General features: G+C 37.3%; 2 protein-coding genes across 2 annotated transcripts in view; both read right to left on the bottom strand.

The window, feature by feature from the left end:
• jak2b (Janus kinase 2b) overlaps positions 1-6,613 on the bottom strand; it is a 130,452-nt gene extending 123,839 nt beyond the window's left edge. The window contains exon 1 of the mRNA XM_041257597.1: positions 6,540-6,613. The gene's annotated coding sequence lies outside the window, so the exon portion shown is untranslated. The remainder of the gene's footprint in view (positions 1-6,539) is intronic.
• On the bottom strand, positions 1,698-25,820 carry LOC121321705 (RNA 3'-terminal phosphate cyclase-like protein). The gene is made up of 5 exons (XM_041260815.1): positions 25,700-25,820; positions 19,534-19,680; positions 10,932-11,080; positions 6,540-6,643; positions 1,698-2,013 (listed from the first exon to the last, which is right to left on the bottom strand). Exons 1-5 carry the CDS (start codon positions 25,818-25,820, stop codon positions 1,863-1,865), a joined length of 672 nt encoding a protein of 223 aa, XP_041116749.1. The 3' UTR covers positions 1,698-1,862.
• Positions 25,821-26,102: the final 282 nt, after the last annotated feature.

Here is a 26,102-nt window from a genome sequence, read left to right as displayed (position 1 = left end):
TTGCTGCACTGCTACTGATACAGTACTGCAATGAGACTACCAGTGTGTATTGGTTAGGAACACATTACAACTGTGGAACCATTTTACCAGCTACTCATATCTTACATGATCACTTAGTTAGGGATTGCAGCAACTTTAATTGTTAGAAAATGCATTGCACAAGTCATGACCTGCTTGCCTCAGAAAGTGTGCTTTCTGATGGCTTTATTATAGTTCTATTATTAATTGATGGTGTTTGCAATTAATCAAGTGATTCTGGGAGCTGAGGTCACATTGTCACAAGAGGCTTTTCATTCAGGCACTTCGGGTATTGCTTGGCTGCTTATCTTAGTTTTTTTTTTTTTTTTTTTTTTTGTTCTGCTATTTTGACGATTCTCCTACTTGCTTAACCCGTAATTTTCATGGGACGCCCACTTTCATGCGTTTGTTGAATTTGTTCTGGGCTGGTACTTGATTATTGCGGCTGTTTGGTAGTCCGTATTTCTTTGATATTATTTTGCAGCTTTTTCTTTTGTTGTAGTTTGCTACAAGTATTTGTCTCAAATGTGAAACCAACTCCTTTGTCTTGACCATCATCTGCTGTGTTGTCAGAACGTTCAACAGCTGTTGGAAATTAGCTTTTTTCCTGGCTCTTGCCTGTACAATGTTTTTAAACCAATGCATATATTTTTCAATTATTATATTTTTAGACTTGTAATGTAAAGGTGCTAATTGTTGGTTTTAGAATGTATTATATATTGCACTACTATTATATCACTGTAGGTATAACTTATTGTAATCCTAATGTATTGCATCCTGTTTCACATTGTATTTTTAGTATTATTTGCACTTACTGTAATCTATATTGTATTTAAATATAAAGCTTGCATTGTAACCCTGTACTGCCCTGTAACACCTGTAAGTCGCCTTGGATGAATAACAATAAAATGATGACAAGCGTAATAACCATTCGATCAATAGCCCTTAATGGGACCATGCTGAAATCACATTCTATTTTTACTCTACAAAACTATTTACTCATAAGAACATTTACAGAGAGGCCATTCATTTTAGCTTGGTTCCAAGTATCAGACTGATCTCAATTCTTTGTCAAGTCAGGTCTTAATGATTCAACAAAATGACTAGGTAACCCATTCCATACACTCACCGCTGTGCAAAAAAACATGTCTCCTACCATGTCGTAAGTCTATGTCAACTTAATTTCAAATTATGCAACTGTGTGGTTTGATGAAACTCTGATTCTAAAAGAGGTAGATTCATGTCTGGGGGCCCTCAGCTGCCACCTTACCGCACAACCCTAACACATCACTTCTTAATAAAGTATGAACAGTTCAACAAACTACATTTAAAATGACACTTCTGATAGCCTATGTATTTTTAAGTTAACATTTTGGTGCTGCATAACATTGTTTCCGGGTTTTTCGCATCGTGCCTTTAGAAGTATGATTATCTAATGTTAATTACACCCCTGTCATGCCGTAATGCTTAACTTTGTCCTCTAATCCTGGTTTCTGTGCTGCACTTTGATTAGAGATTACTTTGATTTAAAGTCTTTAAAAATCTTAAGACACTCACCTGTATAGATCTGATCATTACAACAACACCCTGTATTACAAAAAGTAGACAGAAGGATAATATAAATATGAACATGATGTAGAGCACCCAAACCCCAATGACAATGTCCAACACAATCGACACATTATTTTTCTTGTTAAATGTAACCACAAAATCTTGTAACATGGAGCATGACCCCGTGACAAAGACATTCCACATTTAGTTTTATAATCTAGTCTTAAAGTTATAAATGACACCTAGAAGACTTTGGTTTTAACATTTTTTTTTTTTTTTTTTTTTTTTTATTATTATTTCAAAGTTTTGCTAAGGTTTGTAGATCCAAGTCCAACGCAGGTCATCAGAACTTTCTCCCCACCCTTTCCATCCTCTTCTGGCTTTAGTGCTTCTATCTTAAACACGGTTTGGAAAAAACTTCTCAAATGTCGAAGGAACTCGATCCTGAAAGAGCAATTAATAAAAAGTACCGTATGAACTGGGGAGAAGGGGGGGGGGGGGGTCACCCCCATCAGTTCGACCCCTAATGTCAAGAGTCTCATCCAATAACAGGACTGAAGGGAATTCAAATTCCAATACACTGGATGTTATGGAGGGTCAATTTGTAATGGTGTTATCAATGTGAATTCAGACACAGCAAAAAAAGTCAAAGTAGTGCACAGAATTGCATGTACAGCTGCTTTCTGTTATGAATCTAAAAGTTCTCTTAAGGAAGGGAACTTGAGATGCATCTTCTGAAAAACATGAACAACCATTCATTACTGACTGTTTGCACACAGAAATGTCTAAAAGTTTCCATGCACACCCTTCATAGATCAGAAGCTTTCTGTTCAGTATTACACAATCATGCTCAATCCAAGTTTTACGGCAAGTCTGTGTAAAAATAACAATCTAAAAGGGCTGATCCAGTTATGGCAAAACTTGAAAAGGACAATATTTATTAAGAGTATGTTGTGTCTGTTTCACACTTGTGTTTTTCAGGTATCTACAAGAGTGCTTTTTCATTTCTGATAAAATCTCTTTTGCACATAGAGGAAGATCAATACAGCAAAACCTAGAATGCTATATTACTGCAAATGAACCAAAGGGAGATTAACCCTGAATACAAATGGAAAGCTAAAAGGGAGTGTTATGGCAAGAAACATCCCAACAATTCAGGCCCAAGTAATAATACACCCATACATGACAATGTGGTTCACTGGTTCAACACAATAGCATTTATGGGTAAATCTTAATAGCTGTTACTGAGGGACAGGACTGGTTACCAAATCAATTCTATGCACTTGTCATTTAACCACTCGATCATCAGGTCAATACTGATTTTGTTTGTGTCAGATTGACTACTAAACTTATTTTTTTATTGGGATAACCCCTCTCCCCTCCTTTCCTTCCTCATCCCATCAATGTCTGTGTTCATCATGTCTTTGAGAAGTCACTGTCAATCTTCAGTTATCATAGTACTGTACTTTTGAAGTACACAGCACCGGTACCATGATAACCGAAAATGGACAGTTCACGCTCGCCAGCTCCACTGTAGAATTCATCCTCTTCTTGAAATCATGTCACATGCACATTTTGCAGAATCATGAACTGCTATGGAAATACCCATGCAAATATCAGTCTGACTATTTCTGTCCCACTGTCCAGAAGTACAAAGAGGGCTTAACTCTCCATTGTGTACATTAAGTAATGCAATATAAATAAAGTAGATACAATAGTAAAATAATGTATTAAAAGCTAATGTTGTTGACAGTGACAATAAAGGACACTCACTGATAATGCAAATGACTGAACTCTGTTGAACTGTGTGTGTAAAATACCACTATCCTATGACGTTATCGGACAATACCTATTTTGATCCCGATCCAGTGTCTAGAAGAGGATCGCTGATATAGAGCAGTCTATGCTGTGAACTAGAAACTACGGAGAAGTTGTGTGCGCTAGGTTCATTTAATATCTACCTTTTCAGGTCAGGTCAGCACTAACTTGAATACATACTTCATACAGTTTCCATTAGATATGCATATTATGTTCTAGAAGTATTGAGTTTAGACTAAGAATTTATTGTTTAATGTTTGTTTATTTAAAAAAAAAAAAAAAAAAGTGTGGCCTAATAGTTTAATACGCGACGATTTTTTAGGATTGTACAGTGTAAATGAAACACAGGTAACAACACCACTGATGGATATGGCTATACTGTATGATATTTGTGAGTTTAGAAATATTATTGACTAAACTATATACCAGCGGTTTGAAACAATGTACATTTGGCTTATTTTTTATTATCATATCCACAGGGTTTTTACAAAAAACAAAAAAGATTGCTAATCTGACAAATCTGCATTTATATCTATTTTTAAAAAAACGCAGAGATATTGAATAGTTAATGCTTGTGTTATATTTGTATCTATTCAACATGACTGTTATCTATGCCAATGTGTGATTTAATATCTTGTTTTTCAGGGATAACACAATATCCCTACTGTGTCTACTGTAAGTGGAAGAGCAGACAGGTAAATTCGAACACTTTAAATCTCTGGAGGTGACCTGCTTTTATTTCCAAGTTTTGATTCCAAGGGAAATGAATTTAGTGGTCATTGGTTAATATCACAAAACCACCACACAACTGGCAGTCTGCTTGAAATGAGTCAACGGCAGGGGGTGTTCAGGTAAGGATGAAAGTGCACTAACATAGCTACAATGGGAGGATGGGTCTGCCTCAGAACAAATTGTGTCGCTGTAGTAGTTTATACTCTCGACTGTCGCATTTACTGTACATTTGTTTGAGCATCATTCACTTTTTTCCTGTTACATATTTGACAAAATAATATTTTAATATTTCCATACAACTCCTGCAAATTAGTGTAGTGGCATATTTATTTCCCATTAGTTGATTAAATCAACATTTTGGAACAGTTATGGAACAGATACAGGTGCCCTCAACAAAACCATCACGATAGTTTGAAAAATCAGTTTAGTTGACTTATTTGACCAAGTGTTTTTAAATGCGTCTGTAGCAAGGCTGGGGCCATGGACAAAGAGGAACCTTTTGTGATTTTTTATTGTAAATTATTATGTTGGGGTTGATTAATTGATTGATGGATTATTATTAGTGATAGGTAATTGTTAATAAATTGTTAGTCTTAGTAATTGTAGTTAACTGATCATTGTAGATTACTGTTAAATAATGGTGTAATGTTTGTGTGTTTTTGTAATTATGTTTAATTAAATAATTGTTTGCTAGCGGGTGCTCGGTTGGGACTTGCTGCCTGCAGTGTTTGGTTGAGGGGAAGGCAGTAAGCGATTGGTTCTGCTAATCTCTGACCAGTAGGTGGGCATGCCAACTGCTTCCATAAAAACATCCTGACAAGATTGGTGGAGGCTGCTGCAAGGCTATGAGACACTGCACTATGGAGGACTGGAATCCTGCTCGAAAGAACTGGACTGCTGACGACTGCATGTGTTAACCAGGGTCAGGGTTCCAGCATTCACTCTAGAAGAAACTGCAACCACTGGCGGTCGTATTTATACTGGAGCTGGGTAGGAAAGGAGCTTAGTTTCAGGCAACAAAAGCCTGCAGTACTGAGAGAAGTGGATTCCAGCGGGACCTCCTGTTTACAGGAGTAGTGCTAGCTGTTTTTACGGCACCTTTTATTTGTAGTTTTTTGTACTGTGTTTTATTTTGCCTTTGTACACCTTGCTGTATGTGTCCTCTGTGCTTTACCATCACTGGTAAGGTCACATAACCTGTTTACTTTCATTCTCTTATGTGTTAATAAATCCTGCGCGCCTGTGGGCCGTGACAAACGCATCAATCCTACGTGTCTCTCCACTCTGACACCCTGTCGCAGAGCCATAAAGGTATTATGAGCAGCAATTTTTATTCAACTAGTGGTAGTAATGAGGGAACAGTTTACCTAATGAACGTCGTCCGATATCCCTCAGAAAAAAACGCCTTTTTCAATTTGTCTGTCACTATCTTCTTTTCTTTTGGACTTGGAATACTGTTTGAACGTACCTGACGTTTATAGATTCAAGTTCAAGTTTGTGGACGTTGTTTTTCACTTTGATAGAAGCTGTGATCTGGACTACAGAGCCAGTGAGGTGTTCGAAAGTGGTGTTCGGAGTTGTTTAGGCAAGCAAGACCAAGCGCAGTGTGCCAAGTACCACTTCTTAACACGTACCTGAAAATAACACTACACAGGTAAGAAATGAAAGTTACTTAAACCCTAAAGATCTTGAAACAGCAGCTGGAAAGCATTCTAATGATCTTCAAGTCAAGGTTCCTACAGGCATTTTGAAAATTAAAGGGAGAGCAGAAATCCAGCAGATTCTCAAGGCTTGCCAGCTATAAACCATTTTGATCAACTCTGTTTAAAATCACACAGACAGCTTTGTTTTGCAACTGGGAATTGAAAATAATAAGTCACAACCCACACCGTACATGAAAAACATTACAGGATTTAAAATTAAGGGAAAAAAATGCTTTTAGGTCAAAAATAACAAATCAACACAGTTTACTGTAGGTCACTCGTGAAAAGGGTAAGATTCCCCACCACACAAACCAGTAAACTACCACTAACCAACAGACATCAATTGTGAGGAGGGTATACACATTTTGTTAATAAAATGGATGATCATTCACAACGAAAAAAGTAAATAAGATATTTAAAACTCTTGGGGCGGATTTAAAAACAAAAAAATACCGTAAGGAAGGTAGCTGAATATTGGTGCCAATTGGGGTGTGACACAAACCACCGGAGACCCATATTATGTTTTTTTTTTATACCACCAACAGTTTCTAATGCCAAGTGTTAGCTCTCAAAATAGCCCTAAAGAAATTTAGAGAAGACTCCACTGTGTCATGCTTCATTCAACACTTTACTCTATTCACAGAATGGAATTTCAACGGCCTTTTCAATGGAACTTTGGATCCTGCAGCGAGCCAAAACTGTTGAAAAATAACTTACGTGTATAGTGAGAGTGGGCCCAAAAGCACTTTGGAAACATCCTGCTGTCCAAGGGTCATGTACAGCAAAGCCAAGCTCAGATTTATTGAATCCACACAGCCGCCCTGCAAACACAAATTGTTAGCGGTTACCAACTTAAATCAGTCACGCACAACAAATTAAATAATGTCGCTACCTATATAATACTCACATTTTGGCTATCCCTTCATCATTTAAATAACACTGATGATAGGACTGGATGAAATGTTTCTCGACTTGACTAGTTTACAAGTTTTTTTTTTTTTTTTTTTTTTTGTAGTTTGTACTCCAGTTCAATGCCACTTTGACTGTAAAATGATGTTAACTTCATACCACCACCACCAAGAACAGCTCACTGCAATAAAATCGGAGGCAATAATGAGTGTGGAAAAGCATTGTAAACTGAATAAAATTTTGCTATCCCAGTTGCCCAGTGTTTACTCATGTTTCTGAATCTGGGATGGAAATAAGACTCTTATTGCATAGCAGTTTGATCCATTCCTGGTTGTACTACAAGTTTAATAAGTGCTTGTTACCTATATCCTTTGGGTGAAACTGCTATGCAATAGGAGACTTATTTCCATTCCTGTTGAATGGATTCAGATTGGTATCCAAAGAGAGACTAGCTTTTGCTCCAGCACCAGACTATGAATTTTGTTAACATCCCACCTCCTGAGTCAAACCAAACACATTTCAAACAGAAGCAGCTGCAGCAAATGGTAAATGTTTTCAGAGTTGTCTTTATCAAATATACTTACTACATGTGTGGATTAGGTCTCATAAAATAAAGATGTTTACTCAGTTAACCAGTGTCTTCACATCCTGTAGCCCAGCAATATCCATTCAATTCTAAAATGTAACCTTTTTTTTTTTTTCAAACTTAGTTAAAGTAATGCATCTTTATTTCTAAGTATCCAAGCTCAGATTATTCGTTTTGTTATTTTATTTACTATTCACTACAGCCCAATCTATGTACTGTTGCCTCTGTAACTGCAGACAGATGAAGCAGATTTAACCATTACCTGTGCTTAACATACAAATACAACACTTGCATATGCTTTTTATTAAATTACATAATGACCTTTGGAAAAGTCCCTAAAATTTGCAGTTTCAACCTACATGAAAACGAATAGAGCAAAGCAATCAGGTTTTCCCCTTTGTCTGTAAATCTATAGCATTACATATACTAATTAAAAAAATAAATACATTTTAAAAAGCTGAATTGGCATGATGGTAGTTTTACATTTTTTTTACTGAATGTCTCCTTTTCAAACAAAACATATCACCAAGTGCTTTGAAAAAATAACATCACAGATGCACTTGTTAAACAGATTTTTTCAAGTTTAAAAGATAAGTATACCTTAAGTGTAGGATACCTAGGGAACAGAAGCTTCCTCAATTAAAACCTAATGTAATGTTAATGTTTTACAAATATGTTTATTTGTTCAGTTTCAGCATAATCTGTGGCATGTCTCCACAACAAATTCTCATCCATTTCCCAAGCCAGTACAGCACATCGACCCAATTACATGAGATACTGGTAAGAGATATCTTACCGCTGCAAGTATAATCTGGCATCAGATAGCACCAAGGGAGGCTTGAGAAATACACAATGTAAAAAGAAAATACTTGGAAAATAATTCAGATGGGACATCAAAAACAATGCATTCACAAAACACACATTACACGTTAAAAGCTACTGTGACTGGGTGTATGGAGGATTGAAACATGTGTACTAGTTTTACATCAATAAAAGAACAATAAAGAATCAGCTGTGATCCTGAAAGTAAAGGCAGTGTACAATGTACTGTTTTTGTGGTAACTTAAGGGCAATAGTTACTACAATTCCAAACATTTTAAACCAAATACAAATCTGTTTGTAATAATAATAATAATAATAATAATAATAATAATAATAATAATTCAAACAATAAACAAAAACAGTAATTACTTAGTATGACATGTTCAACTGTATATATTAAAAAAAAAAAAAAAGAAGAAGAGATTTCATCATATAGTCCAGCGCTGCCCTAGCCATATTTATTACAAGGGGGGGTTTCTTCTTGAGCAGCGGTTCTCACTTCAGGTGATCCGTGGAAAGGTTACATAATTACGGAAAGGAAGTGGCTGCATAGTTTATAGATTAAAAACTCGGCTACAGAAGCAGGAAGAAAATGCACACATGGAGAATATCTCCAAGTTAAAAAAAGGTCTGAACTCCCTCATATATAGTTTTGGAGTGTCTAAAATGTATTCTTTACTAGGGTGTTTTTGTTTATTGTGCTCACCTACACTCATTACAGCAGCTTGTACAGCAAGGGATAACACACAACAGGGCATGAGTTGTGTTTCATTAACATACGGCAGTAGTTGGGTTGCAACACAATACACAAGCCCTGAAGTGTGTTATCCCGCTTCTAAAAACAGATACAATTTAAAAAAAAAAAATTCAAAACAATTATCTACTGTATACGTGATGAACATGCACATACATGTAAATATTTATAGTAGTTAAGAGATTCAACCCCAAGACGTGATCATAAAATCTGAACGAAACTAAAGAAACCAGTCCAGCAGACAATACATTTTGGCAAGATGCCTGATCATATTCAGTCTGAACGCTTTGAGCAAGTCAAGTTTATAAAATAATCAGTTCAAATAAAAAAAAAATGGTCTGGTACTTACTTAAAATATTGCTCGCGCACTGTCCTGCAACAGCAATAACACAGCAGCCTGCTTACTACATGTTTGGGCTGCTTGTTGTTTTCACTGGAATTAACTACAGTCCAAATAAAATAATAGAAAAAAAAATTGGGGATATGCCCGTGAACAATGCTATTGCAGTTAGAATTACCACCATCTGTTTCAAACATTAACTTCTATCACCCCCCTCTCTCCTTCCAACCCAGAACTCAGCTACATAATCAGCTACTAAAAACAATATTCAGCATACAAAAGAAACATTTTAGCTTTTTGGAATAACAAGATTCACATGGTTTACAAAAGCATAACTTCTCTGAGGAAAGAAAATGGGTAATGGACAATAGCCGAGCTGTAAACAAGGACTATTTTGCAGCGAGGGAAAATTAAAAACATTTCAATACCCTGTCTGCATTATACCATAACCAACTTCCGGTAAGCAGAGACGCCTTATGACAGTCGTGGTTCTGGGTGCGTTCCCAAGCCTGCACTCAAATCTGCAACTAAAGAATTGCTCAAAAACAATAACATTTGTTACACTTCAGTACGGCACCAAGTCGTGTTATGAACAACACCCAGTTGGTATTATATTAAAAAGCAAATATGAAGTCTGAGCCCAAGATACAAAGTGGTAAAAGCACAGCACTTTAGGTTAAAATAAACAAACAGACTAACTGGCCACACTAGATAGGTAGATAGATAGATATAGATATTCAATGGAAAATCCAGCAAAACGTCATATTGGGATCACATGCAGGTCACTACATGCAGTACTGGATTTCATCATAAAACAGATTCTTAATACAAACTATCATCTGCTAGTGGTTTCGCTAAACAATTATAATATCAAACACTTTTGAAAAGTGAGGTTTGGCAAGCTGAAACTGCATGTACTGCACTTTCTGAAACCGCACAAACAATCAGTGATGCCAAAGACAAGTTTAAGCACATTTAAATTACATGCAATTAGAAATTAGTTTTTGTAAACAAAAAAAACGCACATTCCGGTAGCATTATCTAAGGGGCATGTCAAATCAAATCAAACAGTTTGTAAACTGAAGTAAAATGGAAATGTGAAAAAGACTATCATGGATATATTCAATGAAACAGATAGTGTCCACTGGACAGCACCTGTAATTGAACTTTACTGACAGTCTTTTGTATACAAATGTGTACCAACTACAGTCTAAAGGCATGTGGATTGTATTAGTGGTATGGCCAGAGTTTAAAGCAATGCAGCAGGGAAAGGGTTATTTTCTTTCTGGAAAACACTGGTCATGGAACTTAAGCAAAGTAAAAGAATACAGCCTTTTACCAAACATTAAGTTAATAACCTGAAGTGCACTGTCAAGTAACTGTGCATCTTAGGTCACAATTCAAAGTGAGGGCTGCCAATAGATTTTGCCTGCAGTTTCCACCATGCTGAAAATTGGAAGTTTATTTTAGATGGTTTACCACAGGGGCGTCCAATCGTGGTCATGGAGGGGCATGCCACTTCAGGGTTAACAGGTAAATGTTTAAGAGGTTAAATTGGTTCAATTAAACAATTTAGACCAGGGATGGAGCAAAGACCAGGACTGGAACAGCCAAGTTTGGCCACCCCTGGTTTACGAGATTGATACACTCAAACAAGCGCCCCTTACAAGGATATTTACTTCACATTAAAAGGCTTACTCTGTAAATTTCTTCAAGTAGTAGGTTGGCACAGTTTTTGCCAAGTTCCTCTGGGAGAATGGGTGTCCCTTGTCCCGGAGGGTTGGAGGCCATTTCAGCACTAAGGTTGGTCCCGTTCGTCATCTCTGCTATTAATGAAAGACCAAATCCTGGGGACATGAAAATGTCAACAGTTCAACACCAAGAAACTATTTACTAGTTTAAAAAAAAAAAATTAAAAAGCAGCACCTCTGGGTTTTAATTAATATCTCAAGTTAACTCTGAGTGCAACTTTAATTCAATTTAATTTACCGATTGCTCTGATAAATCAATTAAAGCTGATCAAGATTTAACCCCCAAATCATAATTTGATTATGATTTAAAAAAAAAAAGAAAAAGAAAATGATAGACAGTACCATGTTTTCTCAAGATTTGTAGTTAATACTTGTATTAAGTTTTCTAAATGCAATTTTACATGTATGCGGTCCCCATAAAGCTTTTTAGTATTACAAAACCACTAAAACTAGATTTTGACCAAATAAACAAATCAGGAAGCCAACATAATTTAGTTAAATTGATAAAACGAAGGAAATCAGTCAATTAAGAATCATTTTTTAAAAAATAATTTAATTAAAACTGTGGTACACTGCAGCTTTAAATAAAAGTAGAAATTCAGAAAGACATGTCAGGCTTCTGGAAAGGAAGTATGGATGTTTGAACCATATGTTACTGTCACCCGCTGTGACAGCTCTCCACAGAAACATGTACACTGAGCTCTAGCCAACCAACACTGTCAGCAGGAGGGTGTGCTTTTAACCAGAACTCCCAGGCAGAGTGCCCAGTTAATATCTGAAGAGCCTTTGCTGCATTTGGTATCAGATCAAGCCATGAAGTAACAATGTGGAAATGAGGGAAAATAGTTCAAACATTTGAGAGAAACTTTGGAGTGCCACCACCTTTAACCTGCTATTTATTTTAAATAGTCACTTTTATTTTTCAAAAACTTTACTTGAAGACAACTAAAAACCAATAAAATTAAATCAGGAGTTGTCTATTTGGTAACTTCCTTTCTGAAAAAAACTTTACAAGTACACCAACAAATTGACTGACCCTCCTAATAACACCCCACCCACCTTACCTCAGCTGTATATTAAGGATACTTACATTGCATTGGCTCCTTTCATGTGGTCTGTGTAAATGTATATGTCTGGTCTAAACTGGTTTAAAATGCTTCTGGCAGAGTCTACAATTCTGTTAGCAATCTGTGGGGTGACTTACTGAAAATCTATGAAGAGACTTGTCAAGGTGCATAAAGCTTTGAAAAAAGCTCCTTATTCAGGTTGACTGTGCTGCTGATAATTATAAAATTGGTTGGTTGCAATTCTCTGATGTGTCCCATTAACCCTTTAAGGACCACCCATTTTTTCAGTGGGATGCCTCCCAAGGACCAGGGTTTTTTTGGCTGTTTTTTTTTTTTTTTTTTTTTGGGGGGGGGGGGGGGGGGGGGGGGGGGGGGCTCTCTTTCTATAAAAAATAAAATAAAAAAAAAATCATTCTAAATCTATTTTTTAAAGTAGCATCTGATGTCCTTCCTTTCAGAACACTCTGGGAAACATTACAAAGTTCTTTAGAAACCATAAAAACAAAACATCTGAGTCTTGGGACAGTAAGTGAAACAAACAAGGAAGAAAAAGGATACACCATGCCTTGAATGCGTTTGATTTTGCCAGGGTCGGTAAAGTGCAAGGGCTTAATAAACCTCCTCACTGGACAGGAGAAGACAAACTCCCCACCAACACCAGGGGGCATTCCCCTCCTCAGGATCCTGAAGAGGCAACAAATTAAAACAATCATTACTTTGATTTCACATACCAACACAGTTTCATGTTGTTTCTTTGAAGAAATGACAATGTTTAAAAAAAAAAAAAATTCTTCTATTAGAAAAATGTCCTCCAATTTACTTTTGTTAACCCCTCTTCAGCCTCCATCACGTTTGATTCCCCTAATGGTCGTTGGGTAGCTGCCATTGGCAATGTTCGATTGTGCGCGGGTTTCCCTTTTACATTGTGTAACCATGGCAAACCATCAAAAAGCACTAAATTTAGTATGCAGGCCCTTTGAGACAGACTTGTCTCCATCTACATACATGACTTGATTGACAGGCAATCACCTGTGAGTGGTCTGTCTCTTCAGCACTGCTCCACCAATCTGAATCAAAAGACTGCATAACGGTGTGTTTACACTCACAACTCAGACATGAACCGGCTCAGAGTCAATCAGATTCTTATTTGAACTGCAGTAGGTGCCCGATTATGTCATATCGACCACACCTTGCGTGAAGCCAAGTGTTTAAATCAGGAGTTTGCAAACTTTTTTTGCTGGGCACCCCTTTGGAAATGTTTCAGGCTGTGACGACCACCCCCCCCTCCCCCTCCAACGTTATCATATGAAATGACTGTACATACTACATAGGAACACTAAATGAAGCATGGGCATGCAATCATTACGCTTGAAGTCAACAGTGCAGGAGCCTTTCTAAAAGTGTGTGTGGGTTGCAAGATACATGGGTAAGGTGGTATGGGGGGTAGAAACAGTTTTCAGGAATAAATTAAATTATATATTTAGAGAATATAAAATTCACTTATTTCAAACAGAGCAACTGTAAAAGAAATAATCACATGAAACCATGGCATATCAGGGGGGTGTGTTTAAATCAACAGCAAGCCTGTCATTTGTGTGTCTGTTTCAAGATGATCATTCTGTGTGAATTAAGAGTTCATTTTGCCATCAGAAATGGAGCGACGCATCGAAAACTTGCATATAGCATCAGTACTGTCTACTTGTAACTTCTCTGATTTGTAAATAAGGCCTGTTTCCTTAAGTTCCACTTTCAAAGTGTCTTCTTCAGGGATATGTAGACATTTAACAAACATGTGTTACTCTGAAAACATTGAGTAACCTTTCACAGCTAACATGATGCAGTTCTGGGAGCTGGAAGTAAAGTACGTACAAACAAACTGAGTATGCCAACGACTGTGGCAATCACAACAATGTCCAAGGATTGTGGCAAATTGAGAAACACAAAAAAACCCGGAACATTTTCAAGTTTTTTTCACCGGTACCAGTAATATACACAACTATAATACACACAAACAAACAAAGACCTGGACAGAAAGTCTGGCTTCATGGTACACCATTTACAGTTTAGGATTAAGTGTACAGTACATGTGCTGAATGTAAATGATAAGGATCTTAAGTAGTGCTTATTATTTTTTGTTTTCCCTCTGTGCTTATTTTTTATCTATTTGGAGTTTTATGTAAATCATTTTTTTAAATTTTTTTATTCGTTTCGTTTTTTCGGGGCTTTCACTTTGTATATACTGTATGAAATTATTGTTTTGTTTACTTTCCAAAATGCTTGGACGTTTTCTTTTCTGTCACAATAGTAGTCAAATCGACAGTAGGTGCACCTTCTTTCCTTTGCAGTCTTTGCAGAGAGAAGGACAGACATTGACCAGCTGGACTAGGAAAGCTGATTTTGTCTTTGTTTTTTGGTGTAGGGTTTGTTTTTTTAGTTTTTTTTTGTAAATGGTAAAGAGTTAAAGACCACATGAATTGAGTAACCATTTCCAGCATTTCCATTTTTTCATTGGGTGTATTATTAGTTAAAGCCAAAAATCACAAGCTCTAATCTTAAGGTTATGTCAGTATTTTTTGTGGTCAAAAGAAATATAGCAGTAGTGGGGAAACCTTCCCTGAAAGTATATTTTTAAACTACGCAGTTGAGGGAACTGGAGAGTGTAAGTCAGAGTCTCGGGCTGTGCGGGTAGCGACGGTTGGAGAAACCCTGCAGAGTGCAGCACCTTTATTTTGTAGTTTTCTTAACAGAGTTTTATGTTCTCTTTCTTTGTGTCTTCTGTTTTGATTATTGTTTCATGCACCTTAGAGTGTACCCAAGGTAATCAGTGAAACTTATACCATTGCTGGTAATCACAGGATAGCAGTGCCACCTTGTGGACAATCATAAATCGTGCACCAAAGTGGTGTTTAGCACTAGTTTTCTGTCTCCCGTGTCAGTGAATTAATGACCCCTCCACACAAACCAACTCAGCATTACAGAACGAGCTGTAAATCAACAGGACGTGGTCCTGAAGGACTCGAGGCAGTGGGGATGAGGGTCCTGCCACTGGTACTAAAAAGACCAGGAGTACATACACAAACACTGTACAAATGTAAACAATTTGGCAATGAAAATGTAGTATGTTAAGGGAGGAAAATTTTTCTAAAGCACTTTAAAATCACATAGTGCAGAAGTGTGGAAGTGTACACAGGATATAAGGGGAGAGAAATCCTTTGTTTGGGGGGAATTTGGAAGGTGGTATGTGAGAGGGCAGGGAATCACAAAACAACCAATAGAAAAAGAAGTGAGCCTAAAAACAAAACTAAAACTAGGATTAGAGAATCAGTGAAGGCAACTAAACAGCCTGACCTCAATATGGTCTTGTTTTGTGTTGCAAGACTTGTTTTGTTTGAAGCTTTGAGAGCAGTGTTTTTTGATGTACAACCTTTTTATTTTATTTTTGTTAAACAAATATGCACACCAGCGCTTTCATACCCATGCCTGTCTGCCTCTCTGTCAACTTCTAGGTCTGGGAACGTCAACATTCAGCTACCTTGTCACAGAGCGCTAATGATTTATAAAGTTTAAACTACTGCTTCCTGTCATGCCCAGTGTACCCGAGTCTCCTTCACCACTCCATGATAATCAAAATAAACATTTGACTACCGTAAATACTAAACTTATTCTGGCAAAAATCAAACCCATTCCAGACCTTACCTTTAATTCAAGGCCTTCCCCATCAATTCCAAACCTCTTCATTAATGGTATGGCTGCGGCTTTGAGTGTCAACCTGCACATGTAAAGGCAACAAGGATTATAAAGTATTAATAGAAATATAAATAAATCAGTCAATTTTCACATAGATTTGTTACAAATATCTTGGCGTGTAAGAAATTTTAAGAACAGCCAAAAATAAATATTGAACTTCCTACAGTAAGCTGCCACACCCGACAGCGTGCTCTAACCAATGCCGAGTTCTATCTCTATTTGGGCATGAACCACCTTCAATTTTGATTGATGGGGAGACCCACACGCACAGTACTGCAATCTGAAAAGAGTGACACGGACTTGACACGGAGCCAAACTCCTCAATAATGCGATCCAAGTCATTATTTTATTACTGTAACATCTCAAAAAGCTCTGCAAATGTCCGTGATATTATTTGAGCCCTGGATGAAGAAGCAGCTACCTCCTTTGTTATGTCCGTGTTATGTCTGTAATGCATGGTTTTTTTTTTTTTTTTTTTTTTTTTTTTTTTTTTTTTCTATGAGAAACGCCCTTTTTTCGGTCTCACTCGGCCATTGAAAGGTTTTCTCTGCTTTTTCCGGAGAAAAAAAACGACTAGAGACCTGTGCTTTACATCTTTTTGATGATGTCGGACAGGGTCCAACATTGGACGGGAAAGGGAAAATTGCAGTGTCGGACCTGGTCCAACATAGGACTGCAAAGGGTTAAGAATCTGTATAAATAGCCATTTGAAAAGACATGATTTTATTTAACGCAAGAACAGCGAAAGATATGACCATGCCCCGCTTGAGCAATGCCTGGATGCTAGAAGGTGGCCTGTCTGCGAGAGAAGGTGCTTCTTTCATTTGTTTGGTTTGTCAGGTAATCAAACATGCAATCTTCAGGTGTGAAAAAGTTATTGCCCCCCTCCCAGTTAACTCAGCCCAATTAAAGGGATAATTAGGGTGAGCTGTTTGAATACTATGGTTAACTAATCAGGCCTGATTTGGGCCAGCCCAGTCCAATATAAATCTGACTAACTTTGGCCCTTACCATCAGAGTGAAGTTGTCAGTAGACAGGTTCCAGAGGCTATGTTCAAAAGAAATTCCTGAAGACCTCCGGAAAAAAGCTGTGCCTATCAGTCTGGAAAGGGTTACAAAGCCATTTCTAAGGCTCTGGGGCTCCACCAAACCACAATCAGAGCCATATTGTCCAAATGGAGAAAGTTTGGGACAGTAGTAAATCTTCCTAGGAGTGGACGTCCTGCCAAAATCTCTCCAAGAGCAAAGTGTAAAATCGTCCAGGAAGTCACAAAGAACCCTAGAACAACATCCAGGGATCTGCAGGTCTCTCTCGCCTTGGCTAAGGTCAGTGTTCATGACCATCAGAAAGACACTGGGCAAAAATGGGATTCATAACAGAGTAGCATGGCGGAAACCGCTGCTCACTAAGAACATGAATGCTTGTCTCAAGTTTGCCAAAAAGCACCTGGATGATCATCAAAAGTTCTGGAACAATGTTCTATGGACATATGAGTCAAAAGTGGAACTTTTTGGCCAACATTGGCCCAGTTATGTCTGGCGAAAAACAGACACTGCATTCCACAGTAAGAACCTCATACCAACGGTCAAACATGGTGGTGGTAGTGTCATGATTTGGGGATGCTTTGCTGCATCACGACCTGGATGACTTGACATCATTGAAAGAACCATGAATTCTGCTCTGTATCAGAGAATTCTACAGGAGAATGTCAGGCCGTCCGTCCGTGAGCTGAAGCTGAAGCGTATCTGGGTCATGCAGCAAGACAATGATCTGAAACACACAAGCAAGTCTACATCAGAATTAAAGTTTTGGAGATGGAAGTTAGCCTAGTCAAAGTCCAGACCTAAACCCCATTGAGATGTTGTGGCAGGACCTGAAACGAGCAGTTTATGCTCAAAAACCCACAAATGTCACTGAGTTGAAGCAGTTCTGCATGAAGGAGTGGGCCAAAATTCCTCCACGGCGCTGTGAGAGACTGATCAATAACTACAGGAAGTGTTTGGTTGCAGTTATTGCTGCTAAAGGTGGCGTAACCAGTTATTGAGTCTAAGGGGGTGATTACTTTTTCACACAGGGGCATTGGGTGTTGCATAACTTTCTTTAATAAATAAATGAAATAAGTATCAAAATGTTGTGTTATTTGTTCACTCAGGGTCCCTTTCATCTAATATTAGATTTTGGTTGAAGCTCTGATAACATTCAGTGTCATATATGCAAAAATGAAGAAAAATAAGACAGGAGGCAGATACTTTTTCATGACACTGTGTGTGTGTGTGTGTGTGTGTGTATATATATATATATATATATATATATATATATATATATATATATATATATATATATATATATATATATATATATACATACATACACACACACACACACACACACACACAACATACACACAAGTCAATGAGGAATATTGTTTAAATATTAAATTATCAATATAAATATAAAAAGGATACACTGAATGAAGTTAATCTTGGTATTTTACTTCATTTATTTACATTCACTGGTAAAAGTTACATAATATTTGGTTTTGAGATACTAGACTTAATTTAGATATTAATCTCTGTGTTTGACTTGGCTTACCCCAGATAAATGAATATTAAGTTATAAATATCAGCAACAGGAAAATACTATAGTACTGTCCAAAAACACTATAGCATGAACTGTAGTATACTATTGGAAACTAACTATACTGTTTTCAGATAGTACTATCGTATTTTTATAAAGGATCAGGCCACAAACAACGTAGTAACTTTGTTTAATTGGGACACAGTATTTTCAAATGAACAGAGATCACTTTTTCAGAGCATTGCAGGTTTGCGTAGCATAGTGCAGTGAGTATGTGAGCATGTAGTTACGCTGTGACTTGTGTAAATTGAGTAAACCACATTGAACTCTTGAAGGATGAGGAGTCTCCTGTGGTTTCTCAGGCTGCTGTTGCAAAGAAAGTTGGCGTTAACATTGCAGGTGTCTCGCCTTTACGTGATTTAATTATTTTTCCATTCGTGTAGAAATAAACCGCAATTAATTTTGTTGAGGAATAAAAATAAAAATATTTTAATCATAATGTGATTTCCTTAGTTTTCTTTTCATTTAGAAACAAAAAAGCATGACTAAGTGTTGATTCATACTTCTGTCTCAGATGAATGTGATACGTCAGGCGCAGACAGCTATAAAAGTTGTGCAGCTTCATTACGACCATGCAGCAAATGCTCAAAATTTAACATTATCTGACCCCATGCGATTTCAGGTCAGAGGCGCATGAGAAAAGGATGTACAAGTTTCCAAAAAAGACACAAGTCGCAAGAATGTGGATGACGTAATTCCGACCTGTCGCACAGGGTCGGAGACCCTCGACTCAGACCACAAATTATGTCGGACTGAAGTATGAACTAATCTTAAGGTCATCTCAGATGCATCTCGTTTAACTGGGACATCCGCGTATTTCGGGATATTTTTACTTCTCCCAAAGTGTCCTGATAAAGCAGCGCCGGCTGTACTAGTATCACTCAGATGCACCATATTTGTGACAAGCTAACTGGGATCTCAAGTTTTAAAAGGGAGGGGAGTCCAACACTGCTTCCAATTTTATTAATGAATCATGTAAGTAATGTGCAAGATGACATTCATGCAGAAGTTTCTGAAGGACCCCTTCAGAATTGGCATGTCTGTTCAACTTCTATAAAGCTGGCTTACGGAAGGGTCTTTCTAGTCATTGGTTACACCTCTCAGGACAGCTTTGAGTGGGTTCTTCATGAAAGGAGCCAGTGCCAGCATTGCTTCCAAGTAGTAGCCAATGAAGCGCTGGAGACTGCAGTCATGTTCCACTGCTCCTCCATAGAGCAGGCCTGTCTGGAAGTACAGTGTTGTACCTGAAAGCAGAAGAAACATGGAAATTCAGATCCATCGCTCCAAAATTGGACACTAGAGTGTACCTGAAAAAAAATACATGGCTTAGCCTCAGCAATGAAAGAACCAGCAGAGACTTTAACCATTTTATTTATATGTTTAATTATTCCAGAAGGAAAAAAAGCAAGGGAGCTGCATGTCCTAAAAAGCAAATAATGCACAAAGACTTACAGTGCATTGTTGTGACAGAATTACATGGTTTCCTGATTTTACTGTGAGAGAGGTGTGTGATAACACTGTGTAACAAATTATTATTATTTTTTTTGTTCCTGGGTAGTAAGTGTTATTTCCTAATTGCTTATGCCTCAAAAGTATAGAAAATGGCTATTATTTCCAGAAAAAAAACAACATATGAATCCAAATTAACATGTATTTATACTAAAGTAATACAAAAATGACCACAAAAGATTTAGAAGAGAGTAGTTTTTCGAGATTTACGATTACACTGTAAAAAAAATCAAACCACTGGCCAAGACCTCTTAATGATCAAACTTGTGTAATAGGCTAGAAACATTTTGGGGCTCCTAGTTCAAACAAATATGGATAAACGATTGTTACCATTACCAGCAAGTGTAACTAGAGTGAGCCTTATAAAAAAGTTTATACTTTATCCATCTATCAAACTAAATGGTGTCTCCTGCAGTGATGGTCTTGAACACATTTATCGTAGGCAGGGTTTCTGTCTGTGTTCCAATCTGGCCTTGTGGGACAACTGATATTTTGCAGTTTTCTTAAACTGGGTATCCAGACATCGCATTACAGCATTCCAGGTAAGCTGTGTACCTGCTGTTTTTACGCATTAAATATGCATAGCAATTTTGCTGCACAGCTTGTCTGCCTCCCCTCCTGCCTCCCCTAAAACTTCCACTAACAACTACATCTCTCAGAATACAATGTCTTCAGTTACTAGGAAACTGTATACAAGAAAAAAAAAAACCCAACAAACATTATCCAATCTCTGGCTAGCCATGTTGTCTTTGCAGCCAATGACAGCAAAAATAAGAAATTCGAAGCTACACGGGTGGAGCTAAACACCCCAGTCCATCAGTGTTGCCAGGTCAGCTGATTTACCGCAGAATTGGGTTACTTGGAAAAGTAATAATTAAGACCGGAGCGCCAGTCATCCCAAAGTATATTTTTGCTTGCAGAAAATGATTACAACAAGAGTTGGGAATCTCGTTCCTAGAACTGGTAAACGTTGTATTTAATTTCACTGACAATTTCGTAGTAAGTATGGTATTCACACTGTGCTACTCTTCAAACAGTAGAATGGCCTCAAACGCTTATTTCTCGGATATGCCAAGATACTTCGCTTGACTTGAGTCAAAGACCCAACAGGCATTGAAAATGCAGCTGCAGATTGTCAAAAATCGGGCAGTAGAGTTGCACCTGCTTGTATGCTTAAAATCCAACAGCGCTGAAAAAACTGAACATGTGAATGACTACATTGCAAAGTAAAGCAACCGTGAAAAATTGGTGGAATTTCAAGTTGTGTTGGAAAAGTTCAGTGCCTTAACCCTTTGCGGTCCTATGTCGGACCTGGTCCGACATTACAGTTTTCCCTTTCCAGTCCGTTGTTGGGCCCTGTCCAACATCATCAAAAAGATGTAAAGTACAGGTCTCTAGTTGTTTTCTCTCCGGAATAAAGCTGAGAAAAACGAATGAAGCCAAAACAAAGGGGTGTATCTGATAGCCCCATGCACCACAGAGATAACACAGACATAAAACGAAGGAGAGAGCTTCTTCTGCATCCAGAGCTCAAAGAATATCACAGACACAGAGTTTTTGAGATGTTATAGTAATATAGTAGACTTGGATCGCATTACTGAGGAGTTTGGGGATAAAACGGGATATACATACATATATATATGTATATATATATATATATATATATATATATATATATATATATATATATATATATATATATATATGTGTGTGTGTGTGTGTGTGTGTGTGTGTGTGTGTGTATATATATATATACACACACACACACACACACATATATATATATATACACACACAAATATATATATGTATATATATATATATATATATATATATATAATATATATATATATATATATATATATATATATACAGTGCCGTGAAAAATTATTTGCCACGTCTGATTTTCTGCATTTTTGCATATTTGACACTGAATGTTATCGGATCTTCAATGAAAATCTAATATTACATAAAAGGGACCGAGTGAACAAATAACACAAAATGTTGATACTTATTTCATTTATTTATTAAAGAAAGTTATGCAACACCCAATGCCCCCGTGTGAAAAAGTAATCGCCCCCTTAGACTCAATACCTGGTTACACCACATTTAACAGCAAAAACTGCAACAAATCGCTTTCTGTGGTTATTGATCAGTCTCTCACAGCGCTGTGTGGGAATTTTGGCCCACTCCTTCATGCAGAACTGCTTCAACTCAGTGCCATTTGTGGGTTTTTGAGCATAAACTGCTTGTTTCAGGTCCTGCCACAACATCTCAATGGGGTTTAGGTCTGGACTTTGACTAGGCCATTCCAGAACTTTAAATTTATTGTTCTTCAACCATTCTGATGTAGACTTGCTTGTGTGTTTTGGATCATTGCCTTGCTGCATGACCCAGCTGCGCTTCAGATTCAGATCACGGACGTATGGCCTTCAAGGTTCAGTGATGGCAAGTCATCCAGGTCCTGATGCAGCAAAGCATCCCCAAGCCATGACACTACCACCACCATGCTTGACTGTTGGTATGAGGTTCTTACTGTGGAATGCAGTTTTTGGTTTTCACCCATGTTAGCCAAAAAGTTCCACTTTTGACTCATCTGTCCATAGACTATTGTTCCAGAACTCTTGAGGATCATCCAGGTGCTTTTTGGCAAAATTGAGCTAAGCATGCATGTTTTTCTTAGTGTGCAGTGGTTTCCGCCTTGCTACTCTGCCATGAATCCCATTTTTGCCCAGTGTGTTTCTGATGGTGGTGTCACTGACCTTAGCCGAGGCAAGAGAGGTCTGCAGATCCCTAGATTTTGTTCTAGGGTTCTTTGTGACTTTGTGGACGATTTCACGCCTGGTCTTGGAAAGATTCTGGCAGGACGGCCACTCCTAGGAAGATTCACTACTGTCCCAAACTTTCTCCATTTGGACAATATGGCCCTGACTGTGGTTTGGTGGAGCCCCAGAGCCTTAGAAATGGCTTTGTAACCCTTTCCAGACTAATAGGCATCAACAACTTTTTCCAGAGGTCTTCAGGAATTTCTTTTGATCGTGGCATGATGTGCCTCTAGAACAAGTGTGCTGAGAACTTCACTCTGATGGTAAGGGCCAAAGTTAGTCAGATTTATATTGGGCAGGGCTGGCCCAAATCAGGCCTGATTGTTAACCAAAGTATTCAAACAGCTGACCCTAATTAGCCCTTTAATTGGGTTGAGTTAACTAGGGGAGCAATAACTTTTTCACACCTGAAGATTGCATGTTTGATTACCTTGCACACCAAACAAATGACAGAAGCACCAAACTTTGGTGTCATTTTTTTTCTCAGACTACCTCTATATACTACTACAACCCACAAAAAGATCTGACCAAATTCAGTTTGAAAAATGTGCAAAAATGCAGAAAATCAGACAGGGGGCAAATACATTTTCACGGCACTGTAAACTGCGCAAGCAGTCTTTTACCGCTGTTATCTGCCTATAAAAATTAAGGGATTTCTTTGAAAACTACGCTCCTGAAAGCAGCCCAGCGATGAGGCTTGTATAAAATGCTTTGTATGTTTATTTGGATCACTGGATAATGAGAAAACAGGTGGTTTTGTGGCGTTACGCTGATGGACTGTCTGCCTCTCTTGCGGCGCTGCCTGTGCGAGTCAAGTAAAAAAAACAGCCAGCTGTTTTGTGAGAGTTCAGTGGAATAATTTTGAAGTTGTATATACAGAAAAGTGAAACGTACCCCCCCAAAAAATTGTCAACAGTCTGATTAAAAAAAACTAACTAAATTTATGTATTCATTTATTTATTTAGTTATTATCACAAATCTGTTACTATGTCACCCACTCAACACAATAATACAACGTAGTCAGAGTGATTTTTAGATATTTGTTTTTCTTTTTATTTGTGTTGCTATAACATGGCTCATTCTATTTAAGCTAGTATGAACAGAAAATGCTGAAAATTGTAGATTCAACGATGCGTGGACCAATAAATACTTACTTATTTTACCAACTGTACCAAACGTAAAGCCAATGTGTTTATTGTGCAGTGAATGTGTGTCAGTAGTTAAGGAATACACTATGAAAAGGCATTTTGAAACCAAACAAGGAGTTTTTGGAAATATGTATCCAGAGGGCTCAGTAGTTAGAAGCTCAAAAGTAGAAGCGCTGATCTCTTCGTACCAGTTATACCATTAATATGTCACATACATTTTAAAATGTTTTTAGTGATACTTAAAGTACTATTCATATGGTAAATGTGTAAGCCTTGTTCAATATATGAACATTAAGTTATATAATATTTATTATTCCTTAAATATTCTGGCCCATCTACTCCTAACTTTATTTCCAATCTAGTCCCCTTAGGCAACTCTATCTACCCAAAGTATGAGAAACACATGCAAGCAGTTTTATAGCAAGCACAGCATAAACCAGTCTGTTGTTACTGATGAAACTACAGATGGGAGAGATAAGTGTCCTGAACATTGTAGCTAATTTGTAATTTTATGAAAATTGTACATTTTTATAATAATGCCTCTCGTTTGACTAGTCTGTACATTGTAATGCCAGCAATAAGCTGATTTTTGAAAACACCTTTATTTGTTGACTGACCTACAGTACACTGAGTCTAGCTTTAAGAAAGATTTTTCCTGAAAACTGCAGTATCTCAGGGACTTAAAAAAAAAAAAAAAAAGTCAACAGATTGTTAATGTAAAAATATTATTTATGTTTAAATTAAGTTGCTAGTATTCAAGCAATGAATTTTCCGAAAATCCCAGAGCTAGTATCAAAGCCCGCAAATGTGTTAACCTCTGAGGCAGGCTTTTTAATATCAGTCACAGTGCTCTTTACAATTCCAAAATATTGTGCTATTTTATACCTGGTAATTACCTTTTCCAGAAGTGAAATTTTTTTTGTAAGCAGAACTCCCTTGATTGACAAGAACATTTAAATACATACTTCGGTGTGTACGTTTTTTTTTTTTTTTTTTCTTTGTAGTTAAGTCTTTGCGATGTTAAAACCTTATTTGCTTATTTAGTGTTTCTTTGATTAGAAAATACTAACCAGGGCTGTCAGTATACACAAGCGTATAATAAGTTTATATATATATATATATATATATATATATATATATATATAAACACTATTATACGCAAACACATGTATATATATTTTACACAAGGTTTCCTACAGATCTGTAGCTTCAGCAACTCTGATCCTTATGTAGTCTATGAACAGCGCTAAAAATCCAGCACTTTGGAATAGGGGCGAATTTAGGCAATGACACAAAAATTACGTATTTTTGTTTATATATTTAGTAGAGATACATCGGAACAAAGCGGTTTTCCCAATTTTTTACAACAGTAAGTACAACTTTCTATGTGTACCCTAATCTGTAGGATCATTTAGGTTGACTACAGGAGGAGGGACGGCTGAAACGTAACAATTAAACTACAACTCCTCCCAATTCAATATTGACATTTGTGTCATCAGGGTAGTTTTCTGGTACTTCTGAAATGCATTAATTAGCAAGAAAAGCACTTGAATAAGTAGCACGGCAATTGATCCCGTTATAAAACTCACCACGTTCACTTAATGAGACAGCCATACACAATACTGATTTGAAAGAGTTATTCAGTTAGAAGTTACTGTGCACACACACTGTACCTGGCACTAGAGTGAATAGCAGCACAGAAGCAATGCGTAGTATTATTTTTGTAGTCTGTACCACGCTTTTCCTTTACAAACCGAAATAACCTTAAGAGCTATACTCACCTCGTAGTCCACGAATATCATCGTTGGTTCGGATTTTTCCAGGTTTGCCAGTGCCAGTTGATAGAACCAGTCTGTGTCTCAAGATATTATAACCTTCGTAGCTCACACAGCTGTGCGCCATGTTGTTATGGTGCGCCCCGTGTCTGCATCCATGTGTTTTGGAACAGGAAATTACTCACCTCCAGGTATAACACAGACCCGTTTTTTTGGGTTGGAAGCGTGTAACAGTCTCGCGTTTTGATTGGTCCTTGCCTGTCACAGGAATATGACGTAACCAGAAGTAGTGAAACCCTGCAGGCATTTTTAACATTGTGATTAGAGAGAGAGAAAGAGAGAGAATGAGAATTGAATTTTATCCCTTTATTGAACAACAAAAAAAGAACAACAAGACATTAAAGTAACA

Source organism: Polyodon spathula, chromosome 1 (assembly GCF_017654505.1).
Source record: "Polyodon spathula isolate WHYD16114869_AA chromosome 1, ASM1765450v1, whole genome shotgun sequence".
Taxonomy (NCBI): Eukaryota; Metazoa; Chordata; class Actinopteri; order Acipenseriformes; family Polyodontidae; genus Polyodon; species Polyodon spathula.
Note: the sequence above shows the minus strand (reverse complement) of the source record. Positions and strands in the feature narration are given on the sequence as shown.

What these genes read in the sequence shown, in the direction of transcription:
- LOC121321705 (XM_041260815.1), bottom strand. Translation starts at nt 25,820, where the DNA reads ATGGCGCACAGCTGTGTGAGCTACGAAGGTTATAATATCTTGAGACAC. An exon ending in ACTCAAAGCTGTCCTGAGAG is followed by an intron (nt 11,081 to 19,533) that starts GTGTAACCAATG and finishes TCATGTCCCCAG; the next exon opens with GATTTGGTCTTTCATTAATA. An exon ending in GGCCCACTCTCACTATACAC is followed by an intron (nt 2,014 to 6,539) that starts GTAAGTTATTTT and finishes TTGCTCTTTCAG; the next exon opens with GATCGAGTTCCTTCGACATT.